At 39.2% G+C, this 12,423-nt stretch overlaps 1 protein-coding gene across 1 annotated transcript; it reads left to right on the top strand.

Annotated features, from left to right (window-relative positions):
• The first annotated feature begins 308 nt into the window (after window positions 1–308).
• On the top strand, window positions 309–1,488 carry LOC100704086 (trace amine-associated receptor 13c-like). Its single transcript, XM_019352387.1, has 2 exons — window positions 309–481; window positions 675–1,488. The coding sequence occupies exons 1-2, from the start codon at window positions 309–311 to the stop codon at window positions 1,486–1,488; spliced, it is 987 nt and encodes a 328-aa protein (XP_019207932.1).
• Window positions 1,489–12,423: the final 10,935 nt, after the last annotated feature.

The raw sequence follows: 12,423 nt of genomic DNA on the forward strand, positions 1-12,423 counted from the left end.
GGGAAACAGTTTGTTAAAGTTGTTTGCTCATTGCAGAGTGTGGATAAAACCTGATGTTAATTGAAGTCACCATAAGAAGACAATAATCTAACTATAATGAGCAATATTAATCCCAGGTTAATGACAAAACTATTAACCAATTGTGTGTGAGACAGTGAGTATAAAAAAAAGTTGTGTTGCGTTAACAGGTTTGGTTGAGAGAAAGAGGAGGCTCCTCATCTTGAAAACTGAAAGAGATTGGTGAGAAGGGGGAGATAAATCAGCTTTATGAGAAAAAGTTCTGATTAGAGAGCTGCGGCTGTCTGATGATGGAGATACAGAAAGAAAACAAACTGTGTTTTCCGCAACTCCTCAACAGTTCGTGCAGGAAGCCAACACTTCACTGGTCCAAAGCTGTGCTCCTGAACACTGTGCTGTCCTGCATCTCTCTGCTCACTGCTACTCTAAACCTTCTCGTCATCATCTCAGTCTCTTACTTCAGGCAGAGATTAACTTTAAATATATGACAACTTTAATGTACATTATATCACTTAAGTGAATTTTGCTTGATGTATTTTAACCATGATTTTAATTTCCTGTTTGCCTAGACTGAATCAAGCCTTACTAATGCAGCATTTTCAGTGAAGACAGTTTGACATTAATAATGTGCATTATATTCTTTTGTGTCTCTGCAGGAAGCTTCACACACCCAGTAATATCCTCCTCCTCTCTCTGGCTGTCTCAGACTTTCTTGTCGGTGTCCTGTTGATGCCATTAGGAATCCTTAGAAACACAAGCTGCTGGGTACTTGGTGATATAATTTGTTCTCTTTATTGGTATTTAACCAGCAACATTGTCTGTGCTTCAATAGGGAACATAGTTCTCATATCAGTTGACCGCTATGTGGCTATTTGTGACCCTCTGCATTATCCCAGCAGAATTACTTTGGTGAAAGTCAAACTCAGTGTTTGTCTGTGTTGGTTTTATGCTATTTTCTACTGCAGTCTTTATACAAAGGATATCCTAATTGAACCGGGCAGGGATAATTCCTGCTACGGAGAGTGTGTATTTGTGATCAATGATATTGCTGTTGTTGTTGACCTTGTTTTTTCCTTTATTGTTCCAGTTTCTGTCATTGTAGTTCTGTATATGAGAGTATTTGTGGCAGCTGTGTCTCAGGCTCGTGCCATGCGCTCTCATGTTACATCTGTCACACTGCAGCGCTCACTGAATCAGACAAACAAATCTGAGCTGAAAGCAGCCAGGACTCTTGGAGTTCTTGTAGTTGTGTTTCTTGCATGCTTCTGTCCACTCTACTACTTTTCTCTTGTTGATGAAAATGCAATCAATGATCCATCTGCATCTTTTGTGGTCATTATATTTTACTTTAACTCTTGTATAAACCCTTTGATCTATGCCTTGTTTTACCCCTGGTTTAGAAATGCTGTTAAGCTTATCATCACTCTGCAGATTTTCAAGTATAACATAAGTGAGGCCAACATACTATAAAAAGAGTATGAAACCTGCTCTACTAAGATATAAAATCAGTTGTGCAATGTTTTGCGCTGTGACCCCACAAAGAAAACCCCAGGGTCTTTCTGTGTGGAGTTTCTGGTTTCTGCAGCTACTCCATGCATGAAATTAAAAATGGAAGTTAACTGGTCAATGGTTGCCTGTCTCTATGTGTTGGTCTTAAATAGACTGGCCACCTATCTGGACCCTGATTTGGATAAGCACAAGGAAAAGAATGCACTTTCACTGTATTACTGAAACTGTCTTTGAATTATGGATATATTTAGTGATAGATGATGTCAGTAATGATGAGTGAAAAAAGATATGAACTGTGACTGCAGTATGTCCTTACCAGTAAATTATAAGTAAAATTAACTTTTGCACTTATGATGATTTCTTAAGTAAAAATTAGGAATTTGGATGTGTTAAATGTTTCCTACTAAATCTCACTCCCATTCTTTTTCAGCATATTCAGATTTTGGCTCAAGGTAATAAAATATTCTTAACTTCAGTGGTTCATGTTTTCTCTTGTTATTATATAGTGTTATCATCTTGGTGTTTTATAAGCACCATATTTTCCAGAGGCTGGTAGTTGGGCTGCTGCAGGGGCCTAATTCACCCATCCGCTGTTATCTGCCCCTCATTTTTTTAACACTTTATTTGTAGTGTTAAAAAATCATTCTCCAACAGTTAACGAATGTGTGTAATAGACAGGTTACACCTATCCATGATATGTGAGTAAATAAATAATATTCAGCCTTTTTTCATCTCATTGACCCTTAGTATGGAATCCAAACAGGAAGGAGGAGGTAATGTAGGAAAGTTAGAACCCTTTTTACATATAAAATCTCTAATTTGCAAGTATCGCAAAAAATGTTTATTAGTCAGATCAAATTTTCCAGATAGTTGTTCAAAGCTAGCAAACGTATCTGTTACGGTTTGTCGTGAGGACTCACATGCAGGACTCACACGCAGGACTCCGAGATAGAAAGCTTCACAAGTAATTTATTTACACAGTTCACAGAGTGTATATACAAATGTGCAGAAATAGTGCTATGTACAAAAGTGGGGGGACGGGGCTCCAGGGAAAGACTCTCGCTCTTCTTGCAATAATCCACACACACGATCGGGCTCTCTTTCTCCGACACTCACCACATGGGAAACAGGAAAACAGTCCTGGGAGTCTGTACACAGGGAAATTTTCGTTAGTTCAATGCTCAGAAACACGAAGGGAAAACTTAGCTGGCAACTTGACGAACCTAACGCCAGTCAAACACTAGGATCCAGCAAAGAACAGCAGTCATCGCCTGGCTTAAATGCTGGTTGCGTTAATGAGCCTCAGGTGCTTCCTCCTTCAAGGGGCGTGGGCCGAGGGCGTGAACCCGCAAGGAGTTCCGCCCCGGCGAGAGAGAGGAAGAGAGAGGGCGAGAGAGAGAGAGAGAGAGAGACACCTGATCAGCACCCTGCTGATCCCCCAGGCCGTGACAGTATCATTAATATACAAATCTTCAATGCTGTGAATGCCCCTGTCGTACCAAGTTTTCAATTCAATTCAATTCAATTCAATTTTATTTATATAGCGCCAAATCACAACAAAAGTCGCCTCAAGGCGCTTTATATTGTACAGTAGATAGCACAATAATAAATACAGAGAAAAGCCCAACAATCATATGACCCCCTATGAGCAAGCACTTTGGCGACAGTGGGAAGGAAAAACTCCCTTTTAACAGGAAGAAACCTCCGGCAGAACCAGGCTCAGGGAGGGGCGGCCATCTGCTGCGACCGGTTGGGGTGAAGAAGGAAAACAGGATAAAGACATGCTGTGGAAGAGAGACAGAGATTAATAACAGATATGATTCGATGCAGAGAGGTCTATTAACACATAGTGAGTGAGAAAGGTGAGTGGAAGGGAAAAACTCAATGCATCATGGGAATCCCCGGCAGCCTACGTCTATTGCAGCATAACTAAGGGAGGATTCAGGGTCACCTGGTCCAGCCCTAACTATATGCTTTAGCAAAAAGGAAAGTTTTAAGCCTAATCTTGAAAGTAGAGATAGTGTCTGTCTCCCGAATCCAAACTGGAAGCTGGTTCCACAGAAGAGGGGCCTGAAAACTGAAGGCTCTGCCTCCCATTCTACTTTTAAATACTCTAGGAACAACAAGTAAGCCTGCAGAGCGAGAGCGAAGTGCTCTAATGGGGTGATATGGTACTACAAGGTCATTAAGATAAGATGGGGCCTGATTATTTAAGACTTTGAATGTGAGGAGCAGGATTTTGAATTCAATTCTGGATTTAACAGGAAGCCAATGAAGGGAAGCCAAAACAGGAGAAATATGCTCTCTCTTTCTAGTCCCTGTCAGTACCCTTGCTGCAGCATTTTGGATCAGCTGAAGGCTTTTCAGTGAGTTTTTAGGACATCCTGATAATAAAGAATTACAGTAGTCCAGCCTGGAAGTAATAAATGCATGAACTAGTTTTTCAGCATCACTCTGAGACAGGATATTTCTAATTTTAGAGATGTTGCGCAAATGGAAGAAAGCAGTCTTACATATTTGTTTAATATGTGCATTGAAGGACATGTCCTGGTCAAAAATGACTCCAAGGTTCCTCACAGTGTTACTGGAGGCCGAGGTAATGCCATCCAGAGTAAGAAGCCATTGTCCATTAGGGATGGTCGAAAAAGATGGTTATGCATTATTTGAGACTGAAGAGAAATAAACTGAATACCCAGATGTTTTTTGAACTGATGTTTAATGCGTAGCGATTAAGTAATGATTATATTATCTTTAATATTATTAACTACTGATGGTAGGGGTAAGGCTGGGACTGAATGCGGCCTGCTTGTGATCATTTCAATCTGTAGCTATGCAGGGATCTTGTCATTCCAGTCCTTTAGCCATAAAGAGATGGCATTAAGATTTGCCGCCCAATAATATGTGTGCAAGTTTGGCAGTGAAAGCCCACCTATGTGTTTTGGTCTTTCCATAAATTCTTTTCCTATACCAGGTGATTTATTATTCCATATACAAGAAGAAACCATTCGATAAAATTACTTGAAAAAAGATTGTGGTATGTAAACAGGCAGTGCCTGAAATAAATATAGAAATTTTGGAACAATATTCAACTTTACGGAATTAGCATTCCCAATAGGAGATGATGTTAAAGTAGACCATCTTTTAATATATTTTTTGCACTGTTCCAGTAGAGGAGTGAGGTTACTTTTAAACAGACTGTAATAGGATTTGGTGACTTTTACACCCAGATATGTAAAGGATTTGGTAGATAACTTAAATGGCAGATTGGGGTATTTGCCTGCATTATTACTAATGGGGAAGTATTCACTTTTAGCTACATTTAGTTTATATTAAGATATATTTCCAAATTCTTGCAAGACTGAGGATTTCAAGGGTAGATGTGATGGGATTAGTTACATATAATAAAAAATCATCAGCATATACCGAGACAGTGTGAGTTATGCCACCACGTGAGATGCCTTGTATACCATTATTGCTTCTAAGAGCTATTGCAAGTGGCTCTACAGCTTGCTGAAGTCCATCAGAAACACATATAAATCCAAATCCATACCACCAAGCTGCTGAAGAATACAGCATGATACCCTCCTACTGTGATGGACCGAGCAGCGAAGGAAACTCAGGCACAGGTTAAAGCTCAAAAAAAGTTTTTTTTTTATTTAACCCCAAAACATAGTTGGTTAAATCATACAAAACATCAAAATTTTGGGCCCATAGAAGAGGTCAAAGTAACAGAACTCTACTCAAAGTTGACAAAAAACAATACTGATAACTCAAACAAACTGACCTAACTAAACGAGATAAAGGGGAAACTTAAATAGTGGCTGATCAGCCCACAAAAACACATAAAGGGGTAAAAACACACAAAGCCTAACTGAAACTAACATAACAAACTAATTCTAAACCAAAACCAGTTATTCAGTGTCCTTTAAATTAATTCCTATATTTAAAGACAGACAAATGTGAATCCAGTGTTATGTATAATTCTCTACACTGATATTACCACTGTGTGGCTGTAACTGCAGCCATCACACTGACAAAGAATATCCATGCCTCATCGCCCTTAGAAAATTGAATGGACCACTTAAGACTCCATTCATTTTCAGTACACTCATAATGTCATGGTACAGAACCTGAATCATTGCTTTAAAACCTGGGCTGAAAGCAAAAAGCACTCAAGGTTTACCACAAATATTTAACTAATAGAGCCATATTACATAATGTTCAATCTCGAACAGCTTGTTTGTTCTTGACCAGCTCACTAAGTGCATCGAAATCACATGACCGATTGAGGAAAAAGGACCATCATTGAGTGTGTGTTTCAGCTTGTGTTAAAAGTGTGGACTTCAAACAGTGTGTGAGTCAAAAACAAAGGAAGTTGCAATCTCATCAAAAATCAGCGATACAGGTTATGTTACACAGAAAAAGACCACAAATACAGACACCGGCAGAAACACTGGCAATAACACCGCCAACCACAGGTGCCATAATACCCAATTAACTGGTATTTGTAGTATAGACTAACACTACATTAGATCAGCTTAATGTAATGAACTAACTAGAACTAACTAACAAACTTGATAAATTACAAATTTGTTCCATTTATTCCACCCTAGTCTGTGGGTGAGAGAGTTGCTCCCGATGTATAGTTTTCATGCAGTTTGCTGGTGTGGCTTCAGCCCCTGGCTCTTTCGAGCACTACACATCTGATGTAAATGTCAAAAGATTTGAGATTTATCAGAAATAAGTACAGTATCATAGCAAACAGACTGCATGAAAGTGTCAATTAAACCTTGTCCTGTCAAAAAACTAATAGCAGACTGATTGCATGTTGTTGGGCTTGTTTTCCCATTTTATCATTTGACCCAATACAGTCATTTTTAACAGAAAAGTTAAAGCAAATGGATATTAAGTGATAGCTGGTTAACAAGGTTGCTGTTCTAGCCCTGTACCATCAGCATGTGTAGTAAGTACACTTTCTTAAAAAAAAGAGAATTACCTCTGATTAGTATTATTAAAAAAGAATATGGTTTGAAGCTGATTAATAATTGTGACCCTTGTGTATTAAAAATATATTAAACCATGACAAGTTCAGTAGTGACAAGCTGTACGACTGGTTTTAATAGTTCAAATAAAGAAGACATCAATACGCTTTGCGTGACATAGTAAGTTTGACAAAGTGGAATTGCCGATTGTGTGCAAAGAAATAGGAGGAACAGTGTGTTTGTGTGCGTTTGTGTACGTGAGTGAAGACGGAGGGATTTGAGTGGGGGCTGATAAATCCACCCTATGGTTCTGATCACAGAGCAGCAGGAGCTGGACCTGCCTAATGGAGATACAGAAAGGAGCTGAGCTTTGTTTTCCACAATTTCTCAACAATTCCTGCAGGAAGCCGACACTACGTTCGTCGAAAGCTGTGCTCCTGAACATTGTGTTCTCCTGTATCTCTCTGCTCACTGCTGCTCTAAACCTTCTCGTCATCATCTCAGTCTCTTACTTCAGGCACAGATGAATTTTTTTTATTGACGCTAATGAAATGCAACTGATAAATATATCTTTTTTTAATTTTCACTTTAGTTTTGCTAGATAAATAAATATCTTTGTCTCAGTTATCACTGTTAAGTTGAATAGGCTTCTTCATGCCTTAATAATGAAACATTTTCACAAAGTTGGTTTTAACATGATTGACAAAACATTTTCAATCCTGCTGTCAGCTGTCTCATTTTCATCCTAGTCTTGCGCTTCAAAGCTGAAATTGCAGTTTTGGTAATTTAGTGATGAGTGGAATCAATTTGGCATGTTCTTGGTGTATTTTAATCATGACTGAAATATTTTATTCGCCTCGATTGAATCAAGCCTTATTAATAGGACTTTTTCACTAATGGAATTTTCACTGAAGACATTTTGAAATGATGAATTACTTTATTTTTTCGTCTCTCTGCAGGAAACTTCACACACCAAGTAACATCCTCCTCCTCTCTCTGGCTGTCTCAGACTTTCTTGTGGGTCTTCTGTTGATGCCTTTAGAAATATTTAGAAGCACGACCTGCTGGGTACTTGGTGACGTTATGTGTTCTGTTTATTGGTATCTGACCGGCAACATTACCTGTGCTTCAATAGGGAACGTGGTTCTAATATCAGTTGATCGTTATGTGGCTATTTGTGACCCTTTGTATTACCGCACCAGAATTACTGTGGAAAGAACCAAACTAAGTGTGTGCTTATGTTGGTTTTATGCTATTTTCTACTGGAGTCTTTATATAAAGAATATCCTGATTGAACCGGGCAGGTATAATTCCTGTTACGGAGAGTGTATGTTTGTAAGCAGTGATATTGCAGGGATTATTGACCTTGTTTTATCTTTTATTGTTCCAGTTTCCGTCATCATAGTTCTTTATATGAGAGTATTTGTGGTGGCTGTGTCTCAGGCTCGTGCCATGCGCTCTCATGTTACAGCTGTCACACTTCAGCATTCAAACAATCAAGCAAACAAATCTGAGCTGAAAGCAGCCAGGACTCTTGGGGTTCTTGTAGCTGTGTTTCTGTCATGTTACTCTCCATTTTACTGCTACTATCTTGCTGAAGAAAATGTGGTCAATGATCCATCTGCATCTACTGTTATCATTATTTTTTACTTTAACTCTTGTATAAACCCTTTGATATATGCGTTGTTTTACCCCTGGTTTAGAAATGCTGTTAAACTTATTATCACTCTGCAGATCTTCAAGCATAACACCTGTGAGGCCAACATACTATAAAAGACTCTGAACTCTTATAATTGAGTGATTTGTATATATTAGTGTTATTTCTAAAATTTGTAAGCTCTATAACATATTGTATTATTTAAAAAGTTTAGTCTGTTACTGTTACTGTCCTGGAGCATCTGTAACCCACATAAAGAATTAATAAAGTATTCTGATTCTCATTATTATACATGTCCTTTTTACAGCGCTACATAATATGATGATACAAAGAGATGTCGGAGGTCCCATTAGGCATTAGTTTCTGCATAATTCAGCAACTGCTTTATATGCATAAACAAACATGATATAAACATATAAACATTAGAGGCAAGCTAATTTTTTTTTCAATCTTAGAAAGAAAAAAAAAATTATTCAATTCAACTCAATTCATTTTTATTTATATAGTAACAAATCACAACAAAAGTTGCCTCAAGGCACTTTATACTATAAAGGTAAAGACCCAAAAGTAACAGAGAGAAAACCACAACAATTAAAGAAGCACTTTTGAACAACCACTTGGTGACAGTGGGAAAGAAAAAGTCCCTTTTATTAGTCCCTTCTAGAATATCATTAAAGTTACGTAAATAGACTTTGATTTCGCATTTCAAATGTCAATTAACGTTAAATCACTGTAATGTAATATAACATAATTTTCATGTTTTTTAATGTATCTGTCTGTACATATGCATATTTAGATTTTTAACATACATTCACAAATGTATCATGATTTCACAAATATCTGTCCGTTATTTGAAAGATTGAACTGTTGAATTCAAATGTAATGCTATGGAAAAATATATAAAATGATTCCCATAAACTTTTTTTACATCAAATAATTATTATTATTATTGCTATTTAGGGCGATCGTGGCTCATGAGTTGGCAGTTCGCCTTGTAATCAGAAGGTTGCCGGTTTGAGCCCCGGCTCGGACACTCTCGGTCGTCGTGTCCTTGGTCAAGACACTTCACCTACCCTACCACCTACTGGTGATAGCCAGAGGGGCCGATGGTGTGATATGGCAACCTTGCCTCTGTCAGTCTATCCCAGGGCATGCAATCCATTATTATTTAAACCAACTGTTAACTGTATATTTCTGTACATTTACGTATTATGATTCATATTGCCACATTCATTGACATTGTTTATAGGTAATGTCATTGTTTAATCACATTAAAATGTTTCTAATTTACTGTTTACAAGCACATGAGAAAGGCAGAATCCTATGTAAAATTAGGGCAACAAACTGTATTGTCATTACTGAAAATAACCGTATTTTTATGAGGAAGTTATTTTCTGGTATTTTCTGGTATTATTTTGGCGCCCCAGCTGCCGTAATATTCCTGTTTTTTTAGGATTTTTTTTTTTTAAACAGTGTGTGCCATGACTAGTTGTGTTTTTTTTAAATACATTAAAAATTAGAGTCAGGATGGACATCTGGCACAAAACCCGCCAAGCCAAACCTGTAAAGAAACCAATTTTGGAATTTACCACTAGAGCAGCCTAATATAATATAATAAAACAAACTGATCTTCAAACCACTGCTAATTGTATATCTCAAAACACTGGACACTTAGCCAATTATAAATAAATGCCACTTTTTAAAATCTGCAATCTTATAAACGCATATTTTATTCACAATAGAGCACAGAAAACAAAACAAATCTTTAAGCAGAGTGCCATTTTAATAAAAATATTAGCTTATTTGAGATATGGTTTCAGCTTTTGACATTTAAGTCCTGAAGCAACTTTTCTACCCAAGTAAAAGTGAAAAAGTACAGGCTTTGAAATGTAATCAAAGTAACAAGTAGCTCCATGAAGGAGAATTCCATGCCTAATTGATAGAATAGCTCCTTATCATTAACCAAACTACCATACAAATCAGCAATGACTGTCACTGTACCATGTGGAGCTATGCCAACCAGGGCTTTCATTATGCAGTGGAATTTGTATAAACAGTACACTTCATTTGAAAGTAGATGTAAGGATGATGTTTGACACCTTAGCTCTGTACAGTCTGACATCACCTGGGTTTCTAGGAAACTTTTGAACGAGGTAAGCCTACACTTCTGCAGGTGTAAGCCAGATGCACTGAGACCCCTGTCCAGTCTTGATCTACATCTGGGGTCTTGCGTGCTGTGGTAGACCCAAGCCTCAAGAGATGGATTACCAATATGGCACCTGTGTTAATGGCTCACCGTCCATTGCTGTCAGATCCACCCCTACCCCATCTCACAAGAAAAAGCGCTTTAAACGTAGGGGAAAACCCAGCGGGCTGTTAGCGAAACTGAAATCATATTTAGCTCTGTCATCTGGAAGTAACAGAACAGTTTCCCAATGCGCTCTGGCTGAATTCAGACTGGCTAAATTTATACCAGTGTTTTGTCTCCGGTCACTTCCTGGAACCTATTGGCACCTGGATGGTACCTGTTGTCAGTTTGGCTGAGGAGATCCAGCTTCCCCGCCTTCTCTTACCTTGTCTTAGCAGCGGTGGAGTGAATCTGCAGAATCTCCGGCCATTGAAACAGGTTCCTTGGATGACTGTCACCAGCCCAGCGGACCCTACTAGGATTGTCCTGGTTAACATTAGGTCGTTAGCAAATAAAATGTTCATATTGAAGGATTTCTTCACTTCTCATAATATGGATTTCCAATTTTTTTCCCCCTTTTTTCCTCCGAGGAAATCCAAGATGGCGCCAGTGTGCACGGCAAGCCGTCTCCGCTTCCCCGAGTTCTATCTGTTGTTGGCTATTTTATTTTCTATATGTTTCCTGGATGTTACCACACTAATCGTTTATGATCATCAAATGCTGTTCAATCTCCGACCTCTGAAACATCAATCAGCAAACCCGTACTGGAAACCGGAAAATTACACCCCGTTTCCCACAGACACGACTGCGTGCGAATGCCGCTTGCCTTTTTTCCTCCCTGCTAAGAAACGCTCTAGACGACGGGGAAAACGGAGCGGCGTCCGGACTCGCATCAAAGCCTACTTAAAATTACATGGAGTAATCAACTACCATGCCATTTCGGATATCTTTCAACCCCTATTTTCTTCTCACGACCAGCACACCCTCAGACTATTCCGTCATCGATGGACCCGCCAAGTCGGACAACTTGTTCACTCGGAGTTACCGGCCAATCATCTACCTACTAGAAGCTGGATGCGGGCTCGTGGAGGTGGTGTGAACCACAGCAACTTACGCCTGCTGAGGCGTGCTCCGAACAACAATGAGATGACTACGATCCAGATGGCTGTGCTTAAAACCAGATCGCTGGCGAACAAGTCCTTCGTCCTGAATGATTTTTTTCTCTCATCCGAGCGGGTCTTCCTATTCCTGACAGAAACCTGGATTCGCCCCGGTGAGTCCGTCTCTCTATCGGAATTTCTTCCACCGGAATGTACCTTTTTTAGCACCCCTAGGACCTCGGGCGGAGGTGGAGGGATAGTCACGGTTTTTAAAAATAAATTCCGTGTACGACAGCTTCCCCCTGCCATATTCTCTAGCTTTGAGGTGCAACTACTTGAGCTGGTCTGCTCCTCCCCGATTATCTGTGCGGTGGTGTATCATCCACCGAAATTCAAGAAGGATTTTATCTGCGAGTTCGCTGACTTTCTAGGAAACCTCTTTGTAAGTTATGACTGTATTCTCATCACTGGTAATTTTAATATCCATGTTTGTTGTGAGTTGGACCCGCTGGTCAAGGACTTTCTTGCCCTTATAGACTCTTTTAACCTTACTCAGTGGGTCAGCAAACCAACTCATATTAAGGGCAACACGCTTGACTTGGTACTGTCCTACGGCCTGGACATTTGCATCATGGACATTTACAACCCTGGGATTTCTGACCATTTCCCAGTTTTGTTCAATGTCAAAACGTGTAATATGGAGCTGAAATGTGAGGGTCCTGTGCAAAATGTGCGTATGATTAATTTGGAGACTATTGCCCAGTTTTCTACTGCCCTGACCAACTCCGCCTTCTACGATGCTAACTGTAATACAGCTACACCGATTAACGAACTCGTTAACTCTTTTATCGCCACTTGTACTTCTATCTTAGACACTGTGGCCCCCTTAAAGACTAAACGCCTTAAACCGTCCCGTCAACCATGGCTGAATGACTCCACCCGTACTCTCAGACGTGAATGTCGCCAAGC

This window comes from Oreochromis niloticus, linkage group LG16 (genome assembly GCF_001858045.2).
Source record: "Oreochromis niloticus isolate F11D_XX linkage group LG16, O_niloticus_UMD_NMBU, whole genome shotgun sequence".
NCBI classification, from domain to species: domain Eukaryota; kingdom Metazoa; phylum Chordata; class Actinopteri; order Cichliformes; family Cichlidae; genus Oreochromis; species Oreochromis niloticus.

Excerpts from the sequence above, each read along its gene's own strand:
- LOC100704086 (XM_019352387.1), top strand. The coding sequence starts at position 309 with ATGGAGATACAGAAAGAAAACAAACTGTGTTTTCCGCAACTCCTCAAC. Across the intron at positions 482-674 it reads ATCTCAGTCTCTTACTTCAG|GAAGCTTCACACACCCAGTA; the intron begins GCAGAGATTAAC and ends GTGTCTCTGCAG.